At 42.8% G+C, this 25306-nt stretch overlaps 1 protein-coding gene across 7 annotated transcripts; it reads left to right on the forward strand.

The window, feature by feature from the left end:
* Positions 1-1681: 1681 nt before the first annotated feature.
* LOC106571744 (glycerophosphocholine phosphodiesterase GPCPD1) lies at positions 1682-23915 on the forward strand. Of its 7 annotated transcripts, XM_014145148.2 has the most exons (20): positions 1682-1809; positions 2683-2775; positions 3104-3194; positions 3435-3519; positions 4591-4666; positions 5057-5098; positions 7209-7332; positions 7570-7810; positions 10184-10346; positions 10869-11001; positions 11420-11474; positions 11600-11692; positions 11986-12063; positions 12274-12313; positions 12569-12624; positions 12742-12807; positions 13361-13497; positions 16440-16575; positions 16675-16835; positions 21715-23915. In XM_014145148.2, the coding sequence occupies exons 2-20, from the start codon at positions 2727-2729 to the stop codon at positions 21905-21907; spliced, it is 2019 nt and encodes a 672-aa protein (XP_014000623.1). In that variant the 5' UTR covers positions 1682-1809; positions 2683-2726; the 3' UTR covers positions 21908-23915. The 7 variants fall into 7 exon arrangements, with proteins under 7 accessions (XP_014000623.1, XP_045551834.1, XP_045551836.1 ...); XM_045695878.1 differs by lacking the exon at positions 2683-2775; XM_014145147.2 differs by having other exon boundaries at positions 1683-2775.
* Positions 23916-25306: the final 1391 nt, after the last annotated feature.

The following is a 25306-nucleotide window of genomic DNA, read 5'->3' on the forward strand; positions in this document are numbered from 1 at the left end:
GAGTGGAGGCTGTTATTTTTCTGTTATTTTTCTGACATGACATAGTGCTGTACAGTCATTTACCCACTTACAATCTAAATGGACAAACACAACAACAGGTAGCACAGTACAGGACATGTTAGTGAACATGAGATGCTTGTTTTGGTGACCCTGTAATAATCCGAGTAAACGGACACTTGAGCTTGACCTATAGGCTATAGATAGGCTATAGCTGAAGCACCTGATCCCTCTCTACTTCAGGCAGAGATAGGCACACTCTCATTAGTGGGACTGTAAATAAATAATTGACTTACTCTTAACTGCCTCATGGCTATTCAGTAGGACATTTGATATACCCAGTGGGCAACATTTGAGAGATACTGATCAGTAATATCAGGCCTATCAGTTATATATTGAGTCAAAACTGTTCGCTGCTCTGGCACCCCAATGGTGGAACAAGCTCCCTCACGACGCCAGGACAGCGGAGCCAATCACCACCTTCTGGAGACACCTGAAACCCCACCTCTTTAAGGAATACCTGGGATATGATAAAGTAATCCTTCTACCCTCCCCCCCCAAAAAAAATATATAGATGTGCTATTGTAAAGTGGTTGTTCCACTGGATATCATAAGATGAATGCACCAATTTGTAAGTCGCTCTGGATAAGAGCGTCTGCTAAATGACGTAAATGTAAATGTCAATGTAAATGAATGGCCTAAGTAAGCAGTCTTCGTTTAATCTTTATTTAGTATTTCCTGCTTTTACATTTCAGTGATAGCTGTAATCAAATGGAAACTCAAGCAAAGCAAGCACATTCCATTTTTGTTTATTGATCTCTATCTGATCATTATGGCAGGACAAATGGACGAGTTCGATTTGTCTGAACCGAGGTGCACCAGGCTATGGCCTGTGATGTGACCAGGCAGCCACCGCACAGCCATCTCGGCACCGCTCCTCAATTGTCAAACATATTTTGGAAGCTATAGAAATGCATTAATTAATGTCTGCATTCGTTTTTGACATGTTTATTCTATTACAGACACTTTAATGCATAATTATAAATTATATTATGTGAGCTAAATATAGAAAAAAATACTTAACGTTTTTTTTTGTTGAGAATACTAATGTGACAGTCACCACTACAACAACAAAAATGCTTAAATAAATGTGATTTTGTCCTTGAAACATTTAAATGAAATACTGTAGAATTCCATTCATTCCTAAGGAGAACTGCTCCTACTAGGGAGTGCCAATATGGCCGTCCGGTGGCTTCAAAGACCATACATATAGCATCGGCAATATAGGTTTTATATGGATCATTGGTTGTAGATCATCTTGCAATGACTAATCAAAGTTTGATGATGAGTTGATTATTTGAAACAGCTGTGTAGTGCTAGGGTAAAAAAACAAAACGTGTACCCAGGGTGGGCCCCAGGACCGAGTTTGGGAAACCCTGATCTAGTCCAGGGCTGTTCAATATTGGTCCTGTAAGGCCAAAACACTTCTGTTTTTTGTTTCTACTTGGTAGTTAATAGCCCTACCCTGGTGTCTCAGGTCTGAATTAGTCCCTAATTTGAAAAAGAACGACAAGTGTTTCGGCCCTCCAGTACCGACATTGAACAGCCCTAGTCCAATTATTGCATAATTCCACTATTTGGATCCGTTTGTTTGACTTTTATTTTGAAGGCTATTCAACGATCTTTGCTCACCGCTAATGCTGCTCATGTCACGCTGGCGACCAGAAGGCTGCGTCGCAGTAGCTACAAACGTTGTCAACAAATATGACAAATCTACCACATCGAGCAAGAGCTGTCTGCTGATGAATTAAGGTAAATTGATACCTTCTGTGATTTATTTTTTATTTTACGATATTGCTAAGTTATAATGGTTATTTCAGTTTTGTAGCTAGAAAAAGTAAAGTCGATGTTGTTGTGCTACAATGGCTAGCGCGTTAACGTTAGTAGTTAGGTAACGTAACTGGCGATGTTAGCTGCCTGCCCGGGTTGGCGCAAAAGGAGTAACTAGTTAAGTCATTTACGGTAAACAGCTGGTTTGCATGGCTAGCTACAGTAGTGTCTGTTTTGTTAACAAATCCGGAATTGGGCTGTCTGGTCGGACAGAGTAACAGTAGTGGAGTCTTTGTGTGCACTAACTCTGCCGTGGCTCGTTGGTCAAAGCCAGTGATTTTGTGTATTGGTCAAAGCCTATGGGGAACTGTATGTGCTCGTTTTTGATTTCATCAATGTTTAAACATTTGCTAAAGGTAATGTGAATTGACTGGTTATGTCATAGAAGGAAAAAAAAACGTATAACATCTACTAAACCTGTGTTAACCTCAGACCTTATTTTCCGCATTTATCCAAAAACCCACATTTTATTTCCCCTGCACTGCACCAACAAGCCATGGGGCTAACTCGTTTTCATTTTAGCACTACAAACGGGCGTGTTCTATAGATACATCAGTCTTGGGGATGCTCTAATACTAACTTTTGATCTGTTATCTTAGTAGCTAACTAGCTAGCCCGAGTGGTTGTGTTGATAGTCGGATTGAACCAGAATCTGGCTTTACAGGAGATGTTGAGTATCCAAGGCCATATTCTGGTCCAGTCATAGAGGTTCTACTACCCAGCACAGCTTTGTTAATCCACTAAATCTATGCCTAAATTTATGCCTGTTTTACCATTAAGTTCCTGGTTTTCCAGCTTGATTGCGCCTGCAATTGTCCTTGTTTGTGCCTGTGTCAACTATGGAGACAACTCAAGTGACTTTGGCAGTTAGGGGAGACACATCCCCAGGTAAGACCAACCCCTACTGCAGGGCAGCAGACTCATCTGAAACAAGAAGACTATTCAATTCAAGACAACTTTAGACAGAAAGATTGACAGCGAACCAGACAGTCAGGAATGTCAGCTTTTAGTTCATCTCAGTTAGCTGACCCGGAAACTAAAATCTTGAGTAATTTGGTCAGATGCTCGATTTACGTAGTTTGTCCACGAGAGTTTAGCTGAAAAGCACTTGATCATTAGAGCCTGATGAGAGAGAGAGAGAGAGAGAGAGTGTGTGGGGTGAGTGTGTACAGTTATGACTCATTTAATTGAACGTAATAATATGCTGTATGACTAGGTGAGGTGATAGCTGTGGTTGGTAGCTGTGAAGCTTTAGGAGGCTGGTGCCATCAAAGAGCTGTGACACTACAACTGGTTGAACACGATGGGTAAATATCACTAAACTTCTGAATATGCTATGATCTCAACAGTTTCCCTGTGTTTAAGTAATTCAACATTGTGTAGCTCAGATGGTAAGAGCATGGCGCTTGCAACTCCAGGGTTGTGGGTTCGATTCCCATGGGGGACCAGTATGAAAATGTATGCACTCCCCACTGTAAGTCGCTCTGGATAAGAGCGTCTGCTAAATGACTAAAATGTAAAAAGTAAATATTATGTTCCTTCCCCAGGACATTGTGGAAGAGGACCGTCAGTGTGCCCAGAGGTGCTGTTTCAACCTATCGTTACTTCAAAGGCCACTTCCTGGAGTCAAAGGTGAGCTCATCTTTTTATGTACGGTCAGCATGTGAAGTAATCGGACATATTAAAGAAATTACCTATTTGATTGTGTATGGCCTATTCAAATTCTAGTACCATAACATTAGAAAGCATTAGATTAGCTACGCTACAGCAGTTTTTAAGATCATTCATGGGTTATTTAGCTCTCTTTCCCCACATCTGTGTTGATCCCCCTCTAGCTCACCTCAGTGCAGTTTTTCCATAATGCTCAGAGGAGAGTGTCCATGCCTGGAGCTCTGCCAGCTGGCTCTAGCTGAGGTTGGATTTGGGCATGGGACGTGAGCCTCTCCCCCCATGTTATTTAATGATGCGCTAGGATAGACTTGGAAGTTGGAACACACACAGCGTGTTCTTCACCACTCCAATTATTAATGTCAGTATGTAACGTTCTCTTATACGGCCGTCTTGGACGTTCAAATTACACCATTTAAAAAAAAAGCTTTTCCTCATACAGAGAGAGCGCGTCAGTCCTACAGACAGCAGCTTATGAAGCAACACTATCACACCCGTGATGCGACGTTGAAACGAGGCAAAACAAACTCATTTGAACTGTGCCGTCTCTCCGCCTGCTCTGAACTACTGCCAGCGGACAAACGGCATTACTAACTCGTCAAAGAGCATACAATCTTGACTCGTGGGTAGAGCCCACACATTCAGATGGGCCAGTTGTAATGATGCGTTTCACGTCTCTGGGGTCTAAAACCATCACCACGTACAGTTTTGATTGTTTTTACAGTTTGTCATTTAAAGGCTTTGTTTACTTTGCACCATTAATGGCAGATCTAACCCTTAATACCAAATACTGTAGCAGATCAACTTTGCTAATTAAAATAAATAAAAACATACAAAATCTCCCAAGACGGTTAAATGTTTTAGCGTAGATGAAGAGATGATGCTCAAGTTTTTCCACCTACCGACTAATGAATCCCTTTTTCAGATTTCAACCAATAGTGGCTTGCTAATTGGTGATTTTATACCTTTGAGCCCAAAGTGAACGTTGAGTGCATTTGGGAAGTCTTAACGCTGTACTAAACATTGGCATTGCAGAGTGCAGGTGGTCCCTGTCAGGTGATAGTCACTAAGTGGGAGACCCATCAGCAGCCACGTCTGATGAACCCCACAGGTATATACACCAGAACAATACCCGGCTTGGTTTGGGGGAATGTACACTATCTATGCTTTGCTGAGGCAAGGGGATTGGAGGCTACATTGTGTTGTTTTTAACTAGAGTGTTCTAGAGCGGAGGAAACGCTAGTCGATGTGACCACTCAAACTCAGACAAAACAAACTCCGACAAAGATCATTCAAAATCAGCTGAATAGTAAACAATTGAATAAACCATTTTTTTTTTAATTTTTTTCCTAAATCCTTCCACCTGACACTTTTTGGACAACAATGTTTAAAACAAACCTTTTTGTGCTGTTGTTGGGTGTTTGGTATGTTGTGTATCGTGGTTGAAATGAGAGAAATGGTTTGTTTGTAAAAGGCCTCATGCCTGTTTATTATCTTGCAGAATCGCACCTTGATATTGACGACGGCCAATTTGGATTCCACAGTAAGTCAATTACATCACGTCTTGATTAATCCATTTAGGGAAATAATCATTATGTCTCGCTGTTGTATGGAAAATACATTGGCCGTGTAATGGTAACATATAATTGCAATCTCTTCTTCACCCCATTGCACAGGTGAACTAGGAAAAAGCCAATTTGACATTGAATGCAAAGACCCCAGGGTAGTCCTTTGTTATGCACTAAGACCCAGATCCCGACCAGAGTTAAGCACGCGTAAATGAAACATTATTCCTTTTGATGTGCTTTTCTCTTTATGCGTAGTCTGACCTTGAACGTAAGCATGAGAATAGCATGCTATTCACCCACTATTTGTTTGAGGTGGCGCTCGAATAAATGAAGGGGTGCGCGGTGTCTACCAGAGCGTCATATTCTGACCTTTTTAATTCCACCACCTTTACGCACAAGGAAACAATGAATATGGTCTCGCAAACCTACCGGTTCCAAGTGGGAAAAGCGTCACCATTTTTTTCTGATAGAAGTGCCACCATTCTCCATCAACTGTAAATGAGTAATCCCTTTGGAGAAGGGGATTGTAAAATACACATGGCAATTGTTTTTAGATTTATTTATTTTTTCCTTATGATCTTTGGAGACTAATGTGAAACCAGCCATATGGATGCAAACTGAAAATCATATCAATGTGACATGTATTGTGTAGTGAAATAGGATCAAAATAGCTGTGCTCTCATGTTCCCTTTATAATTTGTGTGGATAAAATTTGCAGACCCAAGCTATAGGCTTTTTCTGTAGCGCTGAACCTGCCGAGTTGCTGTATGCACTTTAGAATGTTTTCTAAAACCCGGCCTGTTTAATTTTACAACTTGTATCACTATCTGGAGCCACCGTCAGTAATACCCACATTTGTTTTTTGCATAATTCAATTCCGTTGACCTTTATATCCTCTGTCACATCCTCGTAAATTATTCCTGCGGGTGGCTAATATTAGTGGATCATATTAGACTAACGTTGTGCAATAATTTGGGACATGTAGCCTATTAGAATCATTGTGGAACTCAGTCCACACGTAGTAGGTTAAACCTGGAGCCTGGCGCACGGTTTACGGGCGGTTCGCACGGACTGGACCTCTGTCACAGTTCCATGATTGATAGGATTATTCTTCAACGCCCATTATGCTTATTTCCACCTTCCAGTATTTCATGGATAGAACTTGGAACAGGACAACTTTCAGGATGAATCAAACCACTGTCATTTTTAAAGAAATTCATCAATATACAGTATTACATGCATAGCTGTTTGGAGAGCCTTTTAATTTTTTTATGATTCATACATGCGCTCCTAATCCTAAAATGTGTGTAAATTATCAACAAAATCACAGTATTTATAAAATAAAATTGACCATTTGGTGCTGAAACGTAGATGAATAAGCATAGTGGATTTCTTTCATTAATCCCTATATTCTGACCCCGTTTTCTATTGACTACGTCGACAAAATTTGAATCAAATGTGCACCGTATTTAAAGGGATAGCTTAAGATAAATGTACTGAATACCCTATTGAACCGAAAAACTCCATGAGAATCAGTTGGCCCTGCAAGTGGGAGGGTTTTCCGCTGTTGAATGACATATAGTCAGTGTGCGACTAAATAAGGTAAGTCTGATTACTGAGTCTGAATACTGAGAAGTGCGTAGGAAAGGCCTACATTATGTTGGGATCGGGTCCTAAAAACAAGATGAAGATTAACTAAGGGCTCATAAACTGCTAATCACAGACTAAGTACTTAAAGAAAATACTGTAGGAGCCTATACTAAGTACCTGAGGTATGAATCCTTTGGAACTTAACTCTCCGCAGATTACATGTAAAACACTTCCCCATTACAGACGTTTAGTTATCTGGTAGTAGAACATACTGATTGATGTGAATTTGACTGTCTCCCCATCCTACAGTTGACTCAGTGTTTGAACAATTACTTTTATTCCCTATAGCTCTTTTCTCAAAGTGCTTTGCGTTGTTTTGCAGATAGCTAACCTCATCCACCACCAATATGTACTGTTACTCACCTGGGTGATTCAACGGTAGCCATTTTGTGCCCGAATGCTTACCACACGTTTCCCTGCAACTCCTCTCTGCAGACGGCTCCGTGTGTATGGACTCTGGGTGGCTGACGTGCCAGACAGAGATCCGTCTGCGTCTGCACTTCTCCAAGACGTCTCCCGTATCCATCACCAAGAAGAAATACAAGAAGTCTCGCTTCAGGTGAGAGGAAGAGACGTGGCTCCTATTCAATTTAAGAATTTACGCAAATGCCCATAGAAATGATCCCAAACTAACTTATGGGATCAAACCAAGTATCGCTTTAAAATAAATAGCTACACCTTTGTGGATGAAATATACAGCTGTAAATACACTAGTCTATCAGTCATAGTCAGGCTTTTTCAGACCCTCTCCCCTTTTGACCTCTCTTGACCTGTGACCTTTCCCATCTGTCCCCAGGATCAAGCTGACGCTTGAGGGTGTAGAGGAGGATGATGAAGATGAAGAGCCGGCGCAGAGTGCAGCGTCGTGGCACAAGATGACCACCACGCTGGAGACCAGTATGATCAGTGAAGATGGGTACAAGTCCCGCCACTCCCAGCCTGAGTGTGGCTATGCCCTGGAGGCCTCACAGTGGACAGAGTACATCATCCACACCATGGAGCCCGACAACCTAGAACTCACCTTCGACTTCTTTGAGGTACAGTTCACAGCAGGATCAATATATTCGCCAGTTGACTATTATGCGCACTACGGAAACAACTGCTTGTAATGTTTACATACTATTTTACTGTGTGTAATTATATAAAAAAAATATTACCATTCAAAAGTTTGGGGTCACTTAGAAATGTTTTTGAAAGAAAATGTATTATAATTTAAAACATTTTCCCCATGTAAAATAACATCAAATTGATCACAAATGCAGTGTCGACATTGTTAATGTTGTAAATGACTATTGTAGCTGGAAACGGCAGATTGTTAATGGAATATCTACATTATCAGCAACCATCACTCCTGTGTTTCAATGGCACGTTGTGTTAGCTAATCCAAGTTTATCATTTTAAAAGGCTAATTGATCATTAGAAAACCCTTTTGCAATTATGTTAGCACAGCTGAAAACTGTTGTACTGATTTTAAAGAAGCAATAAAACTGTCCGCCTTTAGACTAGTTGAGTGTCTGGAGCATCAGCATTTGTGGGTTCAATTACAGAATCTTAACGGCCAGAAACAATGAACTTCTGAAACTCGTCAGTCTATTCTTGTTCTGAAAAATGACGACTATTCCATGCAAGAAATTTCCAAGAAACTGAAGATCTCGTACAACGCTGTGTACTACTCCCTTCACAGAACAGCGCAAACTGTCTCTAACCAGAATAGAAAGAGGAGTGGGAGGCCCCGGTGCACAACTGAGCAAGAGGAAAAGTACATTAGTGTCTAGTTTGAGAAACAGACTCTCTCAAGGGTCCCTGCTCATCAGCGTGAACGTGCCTTAGGCATGCTGCAAGGAGGCATGAGGACTGCAGATGTGGCCAGGGCAATACATTTCAATGCTCGTACCGTGAGACGCCTAAGACAGCGCTACAGGGAGACAGGATGGACAGCTGATCGTCCTCGCAGTAGCAGACCACGTGTAACAACACCTGCACAGGATCGGTACATCCGAACATCACACCTGCGGGACAGGTACAGGATGGCAACAACAACTGCCCGTGTTACACCAGGAACGCACAATCCCTCCATCAGTGCTCAGACTGTCTGCAATAGACTGAGAGAGGCAGGACTGAAGGCTTGTAGACCGGTTGTAAGGCAGGGCCTCACCAGACATCACCGGCAACAACGTGGCCTATGGGCCCAAACCCACCATCGCTGGACCAGACAGGACTGGCAAAAACTGCTCTTCACTGATGAGTCGCGGTTTTGTCTCACCAGGGGTGATGGTTGGATGAGTGTTACACCGAGGCCTGTACTCTGCAGCGGGATCGATTTGGAGGTGGAGGGTCCGTCATGGTCTGGGGCGGTGTGTCACAGCATCATCGGACTGAGCTTGTTGTCATTGCAGGCAATCTCAACACTGTGCATTACAGGGAAGACATCCCTGATGTGGTACCCTTCCTGCAGGCTCATCCTGACATGACCCTCCAGCATGACAATGCCACCAGCCATACTGCTCGTCCTGTGCGTGATTTCCTGCACGACAGGAATGTCAGGGTTCTGCCATGGCCTGTGAAGAGCCCGGATCTCAATCCCATTGAGCACGTCTGGGACCTGTTGGATCAGAGGGTAAGAGCTAGGGCCATTACCCCCCCAGAAATGTCAGGGAACTTGCAGGTGCCTTGGAAGAGTGGGGTAACATCTCACAGCAAGAACAGGCAAATCTGGTGCAGTCCATGAGGGGGGGATGCACTGCAGTACTTAATGCAGCTGGTGGCCACACCAGATACTGACTGTTACTTTTGATTTTGTCCCTCCCCTTTGAGGGACACATTATTCCGTTTATGTTAGTCACATGTCTGTGGAACTTGTTCAGTTTATGTCTGAATCTTATATTCATACGAATATTTACAGATGTTAAGTTTTCTGAAAATAAACACTGTTGACTGAGGACGTTTCTTTTTTTGCCGAGTTTAGTTGATTGTATTAGAACACACAGGGTGTGTCTATATGGAAAAATGCACATAAGAAAAAAAGGTTGAAATAACAGACTTTTCAGTCAACCAAGATTATAATTTTGTTTTCAGGGACAGCCTGTCTGTGTGATGAATTCTAGTCTTGGCTCATCCTATGTAACTTCTGTACACACTTTATTTTTACACTGTCTATCCCCTTTATGTATATCTATCACTCGTTCGGATACTTATTTTACATTTTTGATTTGTGTTGCTAGGTATTACTGCAATGTTGGAGCTGGAAACGCAAACATTTCGTTGCATCTGCGATTTACCATTTGCAAATCTGTGTAAACCACATTTTGATTTGTAGGTGTGCTCCCAAACCACTATTGTACCAAGAAGTGAGCATCTGGCGCTGTATGTGTACGATAGTGAGTGTATTAACCCTTTCCTCCCCTCTACAGGAGGACATGGGCGAGCATGTGATGCCAGGGGACGCCCACCCAGGGACGGCGGGTACGGCCTGCCTCCTCTCCTCATTCTTTGTGGAGAGTGGCAAGGACACGGGTGTGGTCACTTTGCCCATCATGAAACGCAACTCCAGACAGACCCTGGGCAAAGTCAGAGGTGAGCAACCCTACCCCTCCGCAACAAGTAGTCTGGTAAAAGCATAGAACATTTCAACTAAGTTGCTTGAGATACACCCATGTAAATCAGGTATTGATATCAATGGGGAATTTGCACAAAACTTGGTTCGGATACGGGACTTATTGAACTTCTATATTTCCCTAAGAGTGACAGAGGATGTACTAAACAAATCAATAACTAGGATGCAGCCTGTATTGGCTGACAGGTCTTTGAAATTTTACCAGACGTGGAATTAGAGTATTGTAAGTCGGCGCATATAGTTCCTCCCGCAGACCTTTTCCCGACATAAGCAATCAACTTTCCCTTTAGCGTGTAACTGTCAAACAAGATGGGAAAACAGGAACTAGAACATAAATAAAGGGTTGGCTGACTTGAGATGACTTGGGGCCAGAGGGTTAGATAAGATGTTTCCCTGGTAAAAATAAAGCTTAGATTAAAGTAAATGAATGAGTACACTTCACCTTTTTTTTTTTTTTTAAACAATGTATTTTTCTATTCCAGTGGACTACCTGGTGATCCGTCCTATTGAGGGACTGCAGTGTGACATGAGCTCCTCCTTCACCAAGTACTGGAGGAAGAGGAGTGCCCCCCTGGACGTTGGCCACAGAGGGGCCGGCAGCACACACGCAGCCAAGTGAGAGAAACACGCACAAGCCTTACATAATAGAGTATTAGAAATTCTTAAATGTGTACGTGTGTTAAAGCAGGACTCTAGGAAGGGCCTACTCATGAGAACACAAAGACCCTTTCATACTTTGTTTATTGAATGTTTGAACGCAATTGTTCTGTCCCGTATGACTTCAAAGTTGCTGGTCAGCGTGCGCGTCAACAGAGGAAGTCACGGTCAACGAACAGCAAAGACGTGCCTCTGAATCTCAGTTAGGAGTTGTGTGTGTGTGTGTGTGTTAGCGTGCAGGTCATTAACTAGTAGTCTGATCATACACTTCATACTTCACAAGATTACGTCTGTATCTGTTATACTGTACATTGTGATTTGGATGTCTCTGTTTGTCTTTGGTTTTGGCCTAAAAATGTCTGGTTTTGTTTTTCAGACATACCAAAGTCAGGGAGAACACCATTGCTTCGTTCAAAAGTGCTGCCAATCATGTGAGTATTCCCACGTGGAGTTAAAAAATAAAAAACGGAAAAAGAAACACGTTTTCCTCTTGACCCTCTAAATGTGTCTCTGATCTGTGGTCGCATCAGAGTTGACTGCATGTGTGTTTCTGCAGGGGGCTGCCTATGTGGAGTTTGACGTCCATCTCTCCAAGGACTGTGTCCCCATCGTGTACCACGATCTCACCTGTTGCATCTCCACTAAGAAGGTCAACGACAACAGAACAAATCCAGTTTTTCTGTTTCAACAATACCACCCAATGCACTCTGTACAGCAGGGTTTCCCAAACTCAAGCCTGCAATCCCCCCCCACTGGGTGCATGTTTTTTTAGTCCTGGTGCTACACAGCTGATTCAAATAACTAACTCATTATTTGAGTCAGCTGTGTAGCGTTAGGGCAAAAACCAGAACGTGTACCCAGGGACGGCCCGCAGGACCGAGTTTGGGGAAACCCTGCTGTACAGCATCCCTGCTTTACTTTTTCCTGTCTTCCTCCTGTCAGAAAGGAGACAAGCACTCTTTGGAGCTGTTTGAAGTTCCGGTCAAAGATCTCACATACGACCAGCTGCAGCAGCTGAAGGTAAAAGCTCTGCTAGCTACTGGCTTCTCCTTTACTAGTGAATACACTCAGAAGCCAATTGTTGAACAGTTCATATGAAGAGTCCTGTTGAAGACAGTATGTGGATTTCTTGATATGATTTTAGTCTTATGTAGTCTGTGGTTTGTCATTATTTTAAGAATAGGCCGAAGTGACGTGATATGAAGGATGACTTTTGTGTTTGATCTACAGCTGGGCCATGCTTCTGCCTTGAAGGTGAACGACCACAAAGGTATATTATCTTCCATTTCATTAACTACCTAAATTATTTATCCTTAAGGCAAACAATCCTTTCATCCTCCTCTACTCTTGCAAAGCCGTAGTTGTTTGAGAAGTTATAGATAAACCGACAATAATTCCAATTGGTATGAAGAACAAACCTATGTCCTCTGCTTGCGTCATTGTGTAAAGCAGTTGAACGTGAACCAACAGAGCAGGTGCTGTGTATAGGTGTGTGTGTGTGGTTTACTCCCGCTTTGTTTCTTAGACGACGACGACGAGGAAGAGGTTGATGAACACCAGCCCTTCCCTTCATTCTCACAGGTAAAAGACCTCCTAGTCGACCTCGCCACTTGCGAGGTTACTGAACGTGTGGACTAGCTTATCCCACCCTTGAGGTTCTGTGTTCTATTACAACTGCTTTCCTATGTCATGTTCCAGATCTTCCATGCAGTGCCTGAAAATGTGGGCTTCAACATCGAGCTGAAGTGGATTTGTCAGATGAAGGTAATGAGAAGATGGGACGTCATTAGTTGGCCATGCCAGAAAATACAGCCACATTTGTCCTATCTGAACCGACCTATAACCTATTTCAGTATCTCCTGGATTTCTAAAGGGAATTTTGCTTGATATTTGCTGCGGCAATTCTGACATTTTTGCAAGGCAATAGGTGCTGAATTTGAGCAATTTGTCGCGAAAATGCGCCGAGGGAAGAAGTTTGACGTGTGGCTTGATTGAACCATATTATACAGTAAATGTGCGTTGATTGGTTGACATTGCAAGCCCTCTTTGTACTGCAGCGACAGGTTTGTTTTATGCGATGATTTGACTCTTATGCGGAGATGTGCTGATTGGTCAAATTTGCAAGCTCTCGCATAATATGCAGGTCATTTTTGATTTTTCAAAACAAATTGCCATCTCAGACAGCTATTTGTTCTTTTAGGGTTGGGGCTCGTGGTTCAAAGGGAAATAGGAAAGCTTTGTACTTTTGTAAATCCAAACATGGTCAGATGGTAACAACCCTTCTCACATTGGAACATTGTGGTATTGTCTTCAACAGGATGGTTCGTGGGAAGGAAACCTCTCTTCCTACTTCAACATGAACCTGTTCCTGGACATCATACTGAGCTGTGTGCTGCAGAGAGCCGGCAAGAGACGCATCGTCTTCTCCTGCTTCGACCCTGACGTCTGCACCATGTAAGCACTACTCTGGGCGTCGAACTTTCAGCCTGCTGCGCAGTCACTATGGAAGCTCTAGTCTTGAACGCCCGGTTAAATTGTCATTGAGGATAAAAGGTTCATCTAAATTGTTAAAGTAGTGTGAGTGTCAACATACAGGTAAATGCCAAAATAAAAGGAAACACCAGTTTCTTAATAGGGCGTTTGGCCACCCACCAACAGCTTCAATGCCCATTGGCATAGATTCTACAAGTGTCTGCAGGGCTCCACTGACCTTTTCAGTTGGTGGCACCCTCCCCCCAAAAATTGTGCAGCGTCCCACAATACAATAAATTTGAGTCCTCTTACAAAGTCATTTCACAATGCTTTAACACGTGTAATAGACTATTGAGATGGTATTCAATAAGTAAGTTGTTACATCTAACATGTCCAAGTAGGAATACATGATTAAAAATATTTTGATATGCATCCTAATCCAGTGATTGTCATGAATTATGGGTTGACAATAAGGCACAATTTTTATGTGCACTAGTATTATATATAGGTCTAATTCAATTGGTGCCAATTCACCACCTGAGGAAGTAGAAACTCAAAACACATTAGCTAGATCGCTAACTGTAAATATAACATCTACTGCTAGTAGCTATGTATTAATCTAACAGAAAATGCAATGTCCTAAAAACAACTTTGCATTGAGGCTTAGTGCACTTGCGATGGCTGATGAGCAATTTTTCTTCTTAAAATTGAATTTTGAAATCTTCTAGGGGCACACAAGGGGGGAGACAGTGTGAGTGGCTCGCTCATTACAGAAGGCAGGCACAGCGGCAGGGCATGAGGATAATGCACTTTACTGTTTAACAAATTCATGGTTGCAAAAAAATAGGATGTTTTGATTCAGGTGTCCAGGTAGAATGTGCAGCTCACACCAGTGCGATCAATTAGCAACCCAAATAGCATGTGAAACTTGCGGCGCTCTCTGTATATAAGTGGCTGGCTAGCGCTATGGATTACAGTTAAAACTAGCTAATCAATTTCAGCTCGAGTGGATGCTTGTTAAATTTTGGTGCGTGTGCAGTGTTATGGTATTTAGCAAAATACAAGTTACCTGAACACTTTTGATACTCCACACATACATTTTATATTTAGGTCTTCAAATTATAACGACCTATTTCAGCATATTGTTTTGACACTGGGCAGAAATCCAAGACAACCGGAAGCAGCAACAGTGTCATTTTCAATTTGTTTTAGGAATATAAATAATACTTAAACAAAAAATGTACAGGATTGTACTTCGTCAGGTAAACTACTGAATGAGACTAAACTTGCTCTGATTTATTTATCCAGAAATCGTGTTAGCCTGCTGAACCGAAGCCTAGTTTGCACAGTTGTAATTTGAATGTGGGACTGCCTATGACAAATGTTTTATGTGCCTGTTATAAAGGCTTTATCAAATTAACATTTTATTGGTCACGTGCAGATGTTGCGAGTGTAGTGAAATGCTTGTGCTTCTAGTTCCGACAGTACAGCAATATCTAACGATTCCACAACTACCTAATACACACATCTAAGTAAAGGGATGGAATAAGAATATATAAACAAACTCAGCAAAAAAAGAAATGTCCTCTCACTGTCAGCTGCGTTTATTTTCAGCAAACTTAACATGTGTAAATATTTGTATGAACATAAGATTCAACAACTGAGACAAACTGAACAAGTTCCACAGACATGTGACTAACAGAAATTGAATAATGTGTTCCTTGAACAAAGGGGGGGTCAAAATCAAAAGTAACAGTCAGTGTCTGGTGTGGCCACCAGCTGCATTAAGTACTGCAGTGCATCTCCTCCTCATGGACTGTACCAGATTTGCCAGTTCTTGCTGTGAGATGTTACCCTACTCCTCCACCAAGGCACCTGCAAGTTCCCAGACATTTCTGGGGGGAATGGCCCTAGCCCTCACCCTCCGATCCATCAGGTCCCAGACGTGCTCAATGGGATTGAGATCCGGGCTCTTCACTGGCCATGGCAGAACACTGACATTCCTGTCTTTCAGGAAATCACGCACAGAACTAGCAGTATGGCTGGTGGCATTGTCATGCTGGAGGGTCATGTCAGGATGAGTCTGCAGGAAGGGTACCACATGAGGGAGGAGGATGTCTTTCCTGTAACGCACAGCGTTGAGATTTCCTGCAATGACGACAAGCTCAGTCCAATGATGCTGTGACACACCGCCCCAGACCATGACGGACCCTCCACCTCCAAATCGATCCCGCTCCAGAGTACAGGCCTCGGTGTAACACTCATTCCTTTCACGATAAAGGCGACTCCGACCATCACCCCTGGTGAGACAAAACCGCGACTCGTCAGTGAAGAGCAGTTTTTGCCAGTCCTGTCTGGTCCAGCGAGGGTGGGTTTGTGCCCATAGGTGACGTTGTTGCCGGTGATGTCTGGTGAGGCCCTGCCTTACAACAGGCCTACAAGCCCTCAGTCCAGCCTCTCTCAGCCTATTGCGGACAGTCTGAGCACTGATGGAGGGATTGGTGTAACTCGAGCAGTTGTTGTTGCCATCCTGTACCTGTCCCGCAGGTGTGATGTTCGGATGTACCGATCCTGTGCAGGTGTTGTTACACGTGGTCTGCCACTGCGAGGAAGATCAGCTGTCTGTCCTGTCTCCCCGTAACGCTATCTTAGGCGTCTCACGGTATGGACATTGTAATTTATTGCCATGGCCACATCTGCAGTTCTCATGCCTCCTTGCAGCATGCCTAAGGCACGTTCACGCAGATGAACAGGGACCCTGGGCATCTTTCTTTTGGTGTTTTTCCAGAGTCAGTAGAAAGGCCTCTTTAGTGTCCTAAGTTTTCATAACTGTGACCTTAATTGTCTGTAAGCTGTTAGTGTCTTAACGACCGTTCCACAGGGTGAAGTGTAAGTGTAACCATAAATGTTGTATTCTCCCCCAGGGTTCGTCAGAAGCAGAACAAGTACCCTATCTTGTTCCTGACCCAGGGCATCTCTGAGACCTATCCTGAGCTCATGGACATCCGCTGTCGGACCACACAGATAGCCATGAGCTTCGCGCAGAGCGAAAACATCCTGGTGAGTGGTGGAACTGGGATTTAGCGTTCAGTTGTTAATTGACTTAGTCTCTGTACTAATGTAGCTGATCAGTCGACACTCTGACGTCTGCCTATCTAGGGTGTCAGTGCCCACACAGAGGAGCTGCTTCAGAACCTGGAGCACATCCGAGAGGCCCAATCTAAAGGCCTGGTGGTGTTCTGCTGGGGAGACCTCAACAACGATCACGACAACAGGACCAAGCTACGGGAGCAGGGCATCGACGGCCTCATCTATGACAGGTAAACATCTGGCTGAACAGGTAAATCCATTTTGGCTCATTTAAGGGCGGTTTCCTGGACACAGATTAAGCATATTCCTAGAATAAAAGGCACTTTCGATGGAGATTTGATCTTGGTTTTTTGTTGTTGTCCAGGACTAGGTTTAATGGAAACCACCCCATTCTGTATAACAGTAGCAGCAATCTATTCAAAAGGTTATTTTTGCAGGATCTTATCCTGAGCAACTTACATATGCATACATTTTCGTACTGGTCCCCCATGGGAATTGAACCCACAACCCTGGTGCTGCAAGTGCAATGCTTTACCAACTGAGCCACACGGGACATGTACACAAGTCTCCTTTGTGAGCACCTTTTTTTTCCCTATTTATTCTAAACACACTATCAACAGCCTGTAATACACAGTCTCTCATACTGTTGCTCAAAGTTCTTGATTGGACTTCTGTCAGCATTGTTTCACAATCTCACTGACACACACACACACACACACACACACACATCAGCGCTTCAGTCAGTGTAGCGTAAACCCAATCAGTCAGTCTGTATCAGTTAAGAGGTTACATAACCTAAAAACGCACAGTAGGCTATTATTGAATCACTTGGTCTTCCGCCACTGTAGATAATGAAAGTGATAGTTATGTAATTAGAAACCAGAAGAAAATACATTTGTTACATTCTGTAAAATGGAGATGGCTGGGTCAGAGAGGGGCTTCATTCAATGAACAGACACATCATGTGACCTGACCTCAGATAGAACTGGTTTTCTCCTGCTTCAGCACTATAGGCATCTTTTACGGAAACGACACACATTTGAACTATGGCCTACGTGTTTGGTTAAGTCATTCAGTGGATTCCTGGTTTTCGGCGGTCCGTATTTCTTCCAGCTGTGTCTGATCATTGGAATGGACCAGAGATCTTTTCTCCAGTACCCTGTGTGTTGTCATGACAACTTGGAGTTGGTAGAACTTGCCCCTACCCTCTGATACATGGTCAGATATTCTTTCAACCCTTATGATTAAAGTAAGAATTGGGAGTAATGTAATCTGACCCTAGATCTGTGGTTGAGAGGGCAATTTCTACCTGCAGCTGATAAAGGTGTCTTTCTTTTAGAGTATGTTAAATCTGGTGGCCAATACCATGGCATTTTTTTGCCTTTACCTCCCTTATCTCACATCATTTGCTCACATTGTATATAGTCTTATTTTTTTATTTTTTTATTCTACTGCATCATTGATTGTATGTTGTTTTACTCCATGTGTAACTCTGTGTTTTTGTATGTTGTCGAACTGCTTTGCTTTATCTTGGCCAGGTCGCAATTGTAAATGAGAACTTGTTCTCAACTTGCCTACCTGGTTAAATAAAGGTGAAATAAATAAATGAAAATGTCATTGACTCTACTGGTTCTCCTGACGCCAGTAATGTCTCTGATTCCTGGTGGTGCTGTTTATATTTACTCACCCCCGAATTGGTTCCTCCTGACTACTGCCTGAATGAAAGGTCCCTGGTCTGGTCACCAACTTGAACAGACCAGCAGGGTTCCATGACAATGATGCAAGACATTTGACTTCTAACTTAGCCTAGGTAGTTGTCCACACATTTTGGCATTGTTATGCTTTTCCTGAGATAATTTGCACTTTTTATGACAGTGTCTAGCCAAATTTCACTAGACTTTAAATTAAAATATTAGGAAAGCAATGATTGGTCAACTGGCGCCTCTGACAAATAAAATGCATGCGCCAAATACATCATGAAGTGCTTACTTACAAGCCCTAAACCAACAATGCCTTTCAATAAATAGAGTTTAAAAAATATATTTGCTAAATAAACTAAAGTTTAAAAAAAAAACTAATCAAAACGTAACACAAGAAAATTAATGGGGTTATATACAGGGTCAATGTACAGGTTAGTTGAGGTAATTTTGTAAAGTGACTATGCATAGATGGATAATAAACAGCGAGTAGTAGCAGCAGTGTATAAACAAATGTAAATAGTACGGGTGGCTGTTTGATTAATTGTTCAGCAGTCTTAAGTCTGCTGAACAATTAATCAAATGGCCAACTGGACTATTTATATTGCATAGAAACTAAGTCTTTTGGTCCTAGACTTGCCGCTTCGTTAACGCTTGCCCTGCCGTAGCAGAGAGAAGTCTATGACTTTGATGACTGGAGTCTTTGACATTTTTTTTATTTTTTGGGGGGCCTTCCTCTGACACCGCCTAGTATATAGGTCCTGGATGTCAGGAAGCTTGGCCCCAGTGATGTATTGGGCCATACGCACTACCCTCTGTAGTGCCTTACGGTCAGATGCCGAGCAGTTACCATACCAGGCGGTGATGCATTCGGTCAGGATGCTCTCGATGGTGCAGCTGTACAACATTTTGAGGATCTGGGGACCCATGCCAAATCTTTTCAGTCTCCTGAGGGGGAAAAGGTGTTGTTGTGCCCTCTTCACGACTGTCTTGGTGTGTTTGGACCATGATAGTTAGTTGGTGATGTGGACACCAAGAAACTTAATTCTTGACCCGTTCCACTTCAGCCCCGTTGATGTTAATGGGGGCCTGTTCTGCCCTCCTTTTCCTATAGTCCACGATCAGCTCCTTTGTCTTGCTCACAATGAGGGATAGGTTGTTATTCTGGCACTGCCACTCTGCCAGGTCTCTGACCTCCTCCCTATAGGCTGTGTCATCGTTGTTGGTGATCAGGCCTACCACTGTTGTGTCGTCAGCAAACTTAATGGTGTTGGAGTCGTGCTTGGCCATGTAGTTGTGAGTGAACAGGGAGTACAGGATGGGACTAAGCACCCACCCCTGATGGGCCCTAGTGTTGAGGATCAGCGTGGCAGATGCGTTGTTGCCTACCTTTGCCACCTGGGGGTGGCCCGTCAGGAAGTCCAGGATCAAGTTCCAGATGAGGTGTTTATTCCTAGGGTCCTTAGCTAAGTAATGAGCTTTGTGGGCACTATGGTGTTGATCACTGAGCTGTAGTCAATGAACAGCATTCTCACATGGGTATTCCTTTTGTCCAGGTGGGAAAGGGCAGTGTGGAGTGCAATTGAGGTTGCGTCATCTGTGGATCTGTTGGGGCGGTATGCAAATTGGAGTGGGTTTCCCGGCATGATGACCAGCTTTTCAAAGCACGTGAGTGCTACGGGGCGATAGTTATTTAGGCAGGCTGCCTTCACTTTCTTGGGTACAGATACTATGGTGGTCTGTTTGAACCATGTAGGTATTACAGACTCTGTCAGGGAGAGGTTGAAAATGTCAGTGAAGACACTTGCCAGTTGATCCGCACATGCTTTGAGTACATGTCCTGGTAATCCGTCTGGCCCCGTGGCTTTGTGAATGTTGACCTGTTTAAAGGTCTTGCTCAGATCGGCTACGTAGAGTGATCACAGTCGTTTGGAACAGCTGGTGTTCTCATGCATGCTTAAGTGTTGCTTGCCTCTAAGTGAGCATAAAAGGCATTTAGCTTGTCTGGCAGGCTTGCATCACTGGGAAGCTCGTGGCTGGGTTTTTCTTTGTAGTCCGTAATAGTTTTCAAGCCCTGCTACATCTGACAAGCTTCACAGCCAGTGTAGTCGGATTCAATCTTCGTCCTTTATTGAAGCTTTGCCTGTTTGATGGTTCGCCTGAGGGCGTAGGGGGATTTCTTATAAGCGTCTGGATTAGTGTCCCACTCCTTGACAGCGGCAGCTCTAGCCTTTAGCTCGGTGCGGATGTTGCCTGTAATCCATGGCTTTTGGTTGGGATATGCACGTAGGGGACAATGTTGTCGATGCACTTATTGGTGAAACTGGTGACTAAGGTGGTATACTCCTCAATGCCATTGGATGAATCCCAGAACATATTCCGGTCTGTGCTAGCAGAACAGTCCTGTAGCGTAGCATCCACGTCATCTGACCCCTTCCATATTTAACAAGTCACTGGTACTTCCTGCTTTAGTTTTTGCTTGTAAGCGGGAATCAGGAGGATAGAATTATGGTCAGATTTGCCAAATGGAGGGAGAGCTTTGTATGTGTCTCTGTGTGTGTGGAGTAAAGATGATCTAGAGTTTATTTTAATATATTTTTTATCATTTTTGGGGGGGGGTTGCACATGTGACATGCTGGTAGAAATGAGGTAAAACGTATTTGTTTCCCTGCATCAAAGTCCCTGGCCACTAGGACCGCTGCTTCTGGATGAACATTTTCTTGTTTGCTTATGGCCTTATACAACTCGTTGAGTGCTGTCTTACTGCCAGCATCGGTTTGTGGCGGTAAATAGACTGCTACGAATAATATAGGTGAACTCTCTTGGTAACGGATAAAGTTTGCCCCTTTTTTTATATATTCATGCTTGTATCAATTTTGTTTTCTGCTTTATCACTTTTAGTATTGACCATTTCCAGACAAAGGCTTATGTTATGTGCATGGTCTATACAGCACACACTTTTTTTTTTTTGGAATGTCAGGTAGGCAGGCAGTGTGGCTGTAAGAACCTGTTTTTACAATGAGCTGAAATCTGATCCATGGGTGTGTGCACTGAGATTATTACTAGCAGCTAATCCCTCCTGCTTTGTGCTACAACATTGTACAGTAGCTGATCATGTAATGTGAGTTAGATTTTAAGGTTATGTTGACATGCTATTGATCATGTAGATTAGCACTTCATGTAGACACTGAGGAACCCATTACGTAGCCACTGAGGAACCAGATTCCAATCCTTATTAACCTCAACAGTGTTTTGAACTTCCTTGTTCCCTGTTAAATCCTGAACTAGGATTGTGTACCTGCGGCAGTAATTCTGTCTTGACTTTATCTTGACTTTATCTTTGGCTCCTATAACAGATGTTTTGTCCTCCTTTTCTCTTTTTTTTTCTGCTCCTTTCTGTGTTTCACTACAGGATCTGTGACGACCAGGTTGAGCAGGCCGACATCTTCAAAGTAGAGGAGCAGCACACTCTGCAGGAGACTCTCAAGAGCTTTGTGTGTTCCTGCTACTCCATCCCCTGCCAGGCGCCTGTCTGCGCCGCCGCTGCCGCCTCCAAGGTTCACAACGGCAGTACAGAGTCCGACTCAGGCCTCAGCTCTTCCTGAGCAACTATCTGCCTCCGAAGGTTGTCTCTAGATAAGCATGCTAGACAGGACAGAAGCGGCAATGATTATAGGCAGAATTTATGAGCAAGTGTACACCTTTTTTAGTTTGTTACATAGGAGCTACACTAGACGCTGAGAAAAACAGTTTTTTTTTTTTTCACCTGCTACACTGGAAGAGTAACTTTTTGCCAACGTGAGCCACTTTATCCTAATGCAGCTCACACTGGAGCACAATCTTGAAAATGGAACCAAGCCTTTAACAAAGCTGCCGTTCTTACGCCTGTTTTCATTTAAATTAAAAGCGTATACATTCTGCAAGCGTTACTCGCCCGGTGTTGCTTCTACATTAGGGATTAGGTTTTGTGATTGGGATCACATTGGGGATTTTAAAAAGCCCTTCTGTCCTTTTGTAGCATGGCCAGATATTGACAACCCCTTCCTGAACTGACGTCCACTCTGTCCACTGAAGCAATATTCAAGCTGTGTCCAGATGTGTTCTCGCAGCTGTTTGTTTTAACTGTAAGGAGGAGGGTGTTTTGCCAAAAATGGCATCTGGTGTTTGTTATTAGGACTTCAGTTGAATCACTGTGGGATATGCACCTCAGTTGCAATTTTATGAAGGAATTCACATTCACATGTCTTCACTTAGAAATGAATGCCTACTCAAGGAATTTATTTTGAGGTTTATATTTTATTATGCCGATTTGCTAAATACAAATCCAAGGTAAAATATACTGTATATTAGCTTTTCCAGATTGAGCTTTTCTTATTGGTGACATCTGTGCACACGTATTACAGTTCATGACTGATAACAGCCCAGTTTGCCTTCGGCTTGCTGGTTTAATTTAAGTAATGTGTAGTTTTATGCGGATAATGATTTGCCACACTAGATTATTTCTTTTTTTGCATCTGCATTATGGTTGTCCGCATATGAAATAAGCCAGCATTTTACAATAGCAGTGTTATTTTTGTTACATTACTAATATAATTTTCAATGGCAGTGTTATTTTTGTTACATTACTAATATAATTTTCAATGGCAGTGGCTACAATTCACAATAGATTTTCAATAGAACAAGTTAATTTGGGACAGTGACAAACTCTCTTGCTCAGGTGATTTTTATTTTTTATTTTTTATTTTATTTTAAATTTGATGTGTATTATTTTTTTATTCAACGGTGCATTTGAACACAAACTCGTGCAAACTGATTTTGTATTAGGACTGCCCTGAGCTATGCCATTAATGAAGTGTCGTTATTGGATGACCAGATAATGAAGTGTTGCTAAGGGTGCCTAAATCTGAACAGATTCATTTAATATTGCTTTAATGACCTGTTGAATACACTTTCTTTTTTGTTTTGTTTTTGCTTTCAGCATCACCTTTTAAAATGTATGGGTGAGTTGTGAGCTCAATGTTCACCATTACGGAGGGGTATATAGGTAACCCTTTGTACTGGCTAGATCTAATCCACATAACTCACTCCATAGCTGATTTGAAGGCAATTAACGGTGCTTGCGCTACACATCATCAGAAAGCCTTGATGGGGAAGTTGTATGAATTAACTAGTCTGACTGCCACTTGTTTGAATCTCTTCATACCTCACTCTGATTAATGCAATAGAAGACCAAGATTGTTTCACATGGCACAGTTTCCCTGCTGCATTGCAACTCATTTTTCCTACCGGATGTATTTTGTTTGCACAGTCTTTTGTTGTTTAAATGCACATTGAAGATGTAACAGTCTATATTTCCTAAATGGTGTACCATGATATATCCCTGGAAAACATAGACTCAAGCACTGTCTGAGTTCGTTAAGTAAAATAAATAACTTTTGAGACTCTTACCCCTACCTAGGTGTATGGACTACATATGGAGTCATAATGCATGCCCTAAAGAGTGCTATGGGTGACTGGAATTGAGGGTCACTCATGTCACACCCTTGATACTCTGTCAGGACAATACAATGCAAGCTAACTGGGATGAAATGAATAAAATTATTTAAAAATGTACTATTGTAGGAGTTTCTGTCTTTTATACCTTGCGATGGACATACTGGTAGGTACTAGTATGAGTGCTTTATTAGAGAAATAATGTTGGGTTTTTGTTATGAATTTACATCCACTAGAGGCCTTTAGTTTTAGAAAAATCATAGAAGGATAACAAAAATAATAATTACACAATGAGCAAAGATAACTTGGCTATATACATGGGCATCCAGTACTGAGTTGCTGTTCAGGGTTATGAGGTAATTGGGGTATATGTGTACAAGTAGCGCAGGCGGCCGGTGGCGCATTAAATGGGGAGGGTGGGCTCATAGTAATTTCTGAAATGGAATGTATCGAACTCATCAAACACATGGTTTCCATGTGTTTGATTCCATTCTAGCCATTTATTATGAGCCGTCCTCCCATCAGCAGTCTCCTGTGACCTGTAGGTAGGGATAAAGTTATTAGGCAATAAGCAGCAGTAGCAGCGGTGTCAAAAGAGTTAGTGCAAAGGAGGGTCTATGCAGATAGTCTGGGTAGCTATTTAGTTCACTATTTAGCAGTCTTATGGCTTGGGGGTAGAAGCTGTTCAGGATCCTGTTGGTTCCAGACTTGGTCTATTGGTACCGCTTGCCATACGGGAGCAGAGAGAACAGTCTATGACTTGGGTGGCTGAATTCTTTGACAATTTTTAGGGCCTTCCTCTGACACCACCTGGTATAGAGGTCCTGGCAGGCAGCTCGGCCCCAGTGATGTGCTGGGCCGTACACACTTGCGGTAGTGTTGTTGTATGTGTCGAACTGCTTTGCTTTATCTTGGCCAGGTCGCAGTTGTAAATGAGGACTTGTTCTCAACTAGCCTACCTGGTTAAATAAATAAAGATAAAAAGCCCCTGTTACGTAATGCAGCCAGTCAAGATAATCTCGGTGCAACTTTTTGTGGATCTGAGGGCCTGTGCCAAATCTTTTCAGTCTCCTGAGGGGTGAAAAGGCATTGTCGTGCCTTCTTCATGACAGTGGTGGTGTGTGTGGATCATGTTAATTTCTTAGTGATGTGGACACTGAGGAAGCTCTCGACCCACGCCACTGCGGAGACAAAATCGTCTCCTTTGTCTTGCTGACTTTGAGGGAAAGTTTGTTGTCTTGGCACCACACTGCCAGGTCACTGACCTCCCTCAGGGGGCGGCAGGTAGCCTAGTGGTTAGAGCGTTGGGCCAGTAACCAAAAGGTTGCTGGATCGAATCCCGAGCTGACAAGTACAAAATCTGCCATTTTGCCCCTGAGCAAGGCAGTTATCATACTGTTCCCCGGGCGCCGAAGACGTGGATGTCAATTAAGGCAGCCCCTCGCACCTCTCTGATTCAGAGGGATTGAGTTAAATGTTGAAGACACATTTCAGTTAAAGGCATTCAGTTG

This window comes from Salmo salar, chromosome ssa15 (assembly GCF_905237065.1).
Source record: "Salmo salar chromosome ssa15, Ssal_v3.1, whole genome shotgun sequence".
NCBI lineage: Eukaryota > Metazoa > Chordata > Actinopteri > Salmoniformes > Salmonidae > Salmo > Salmo salar.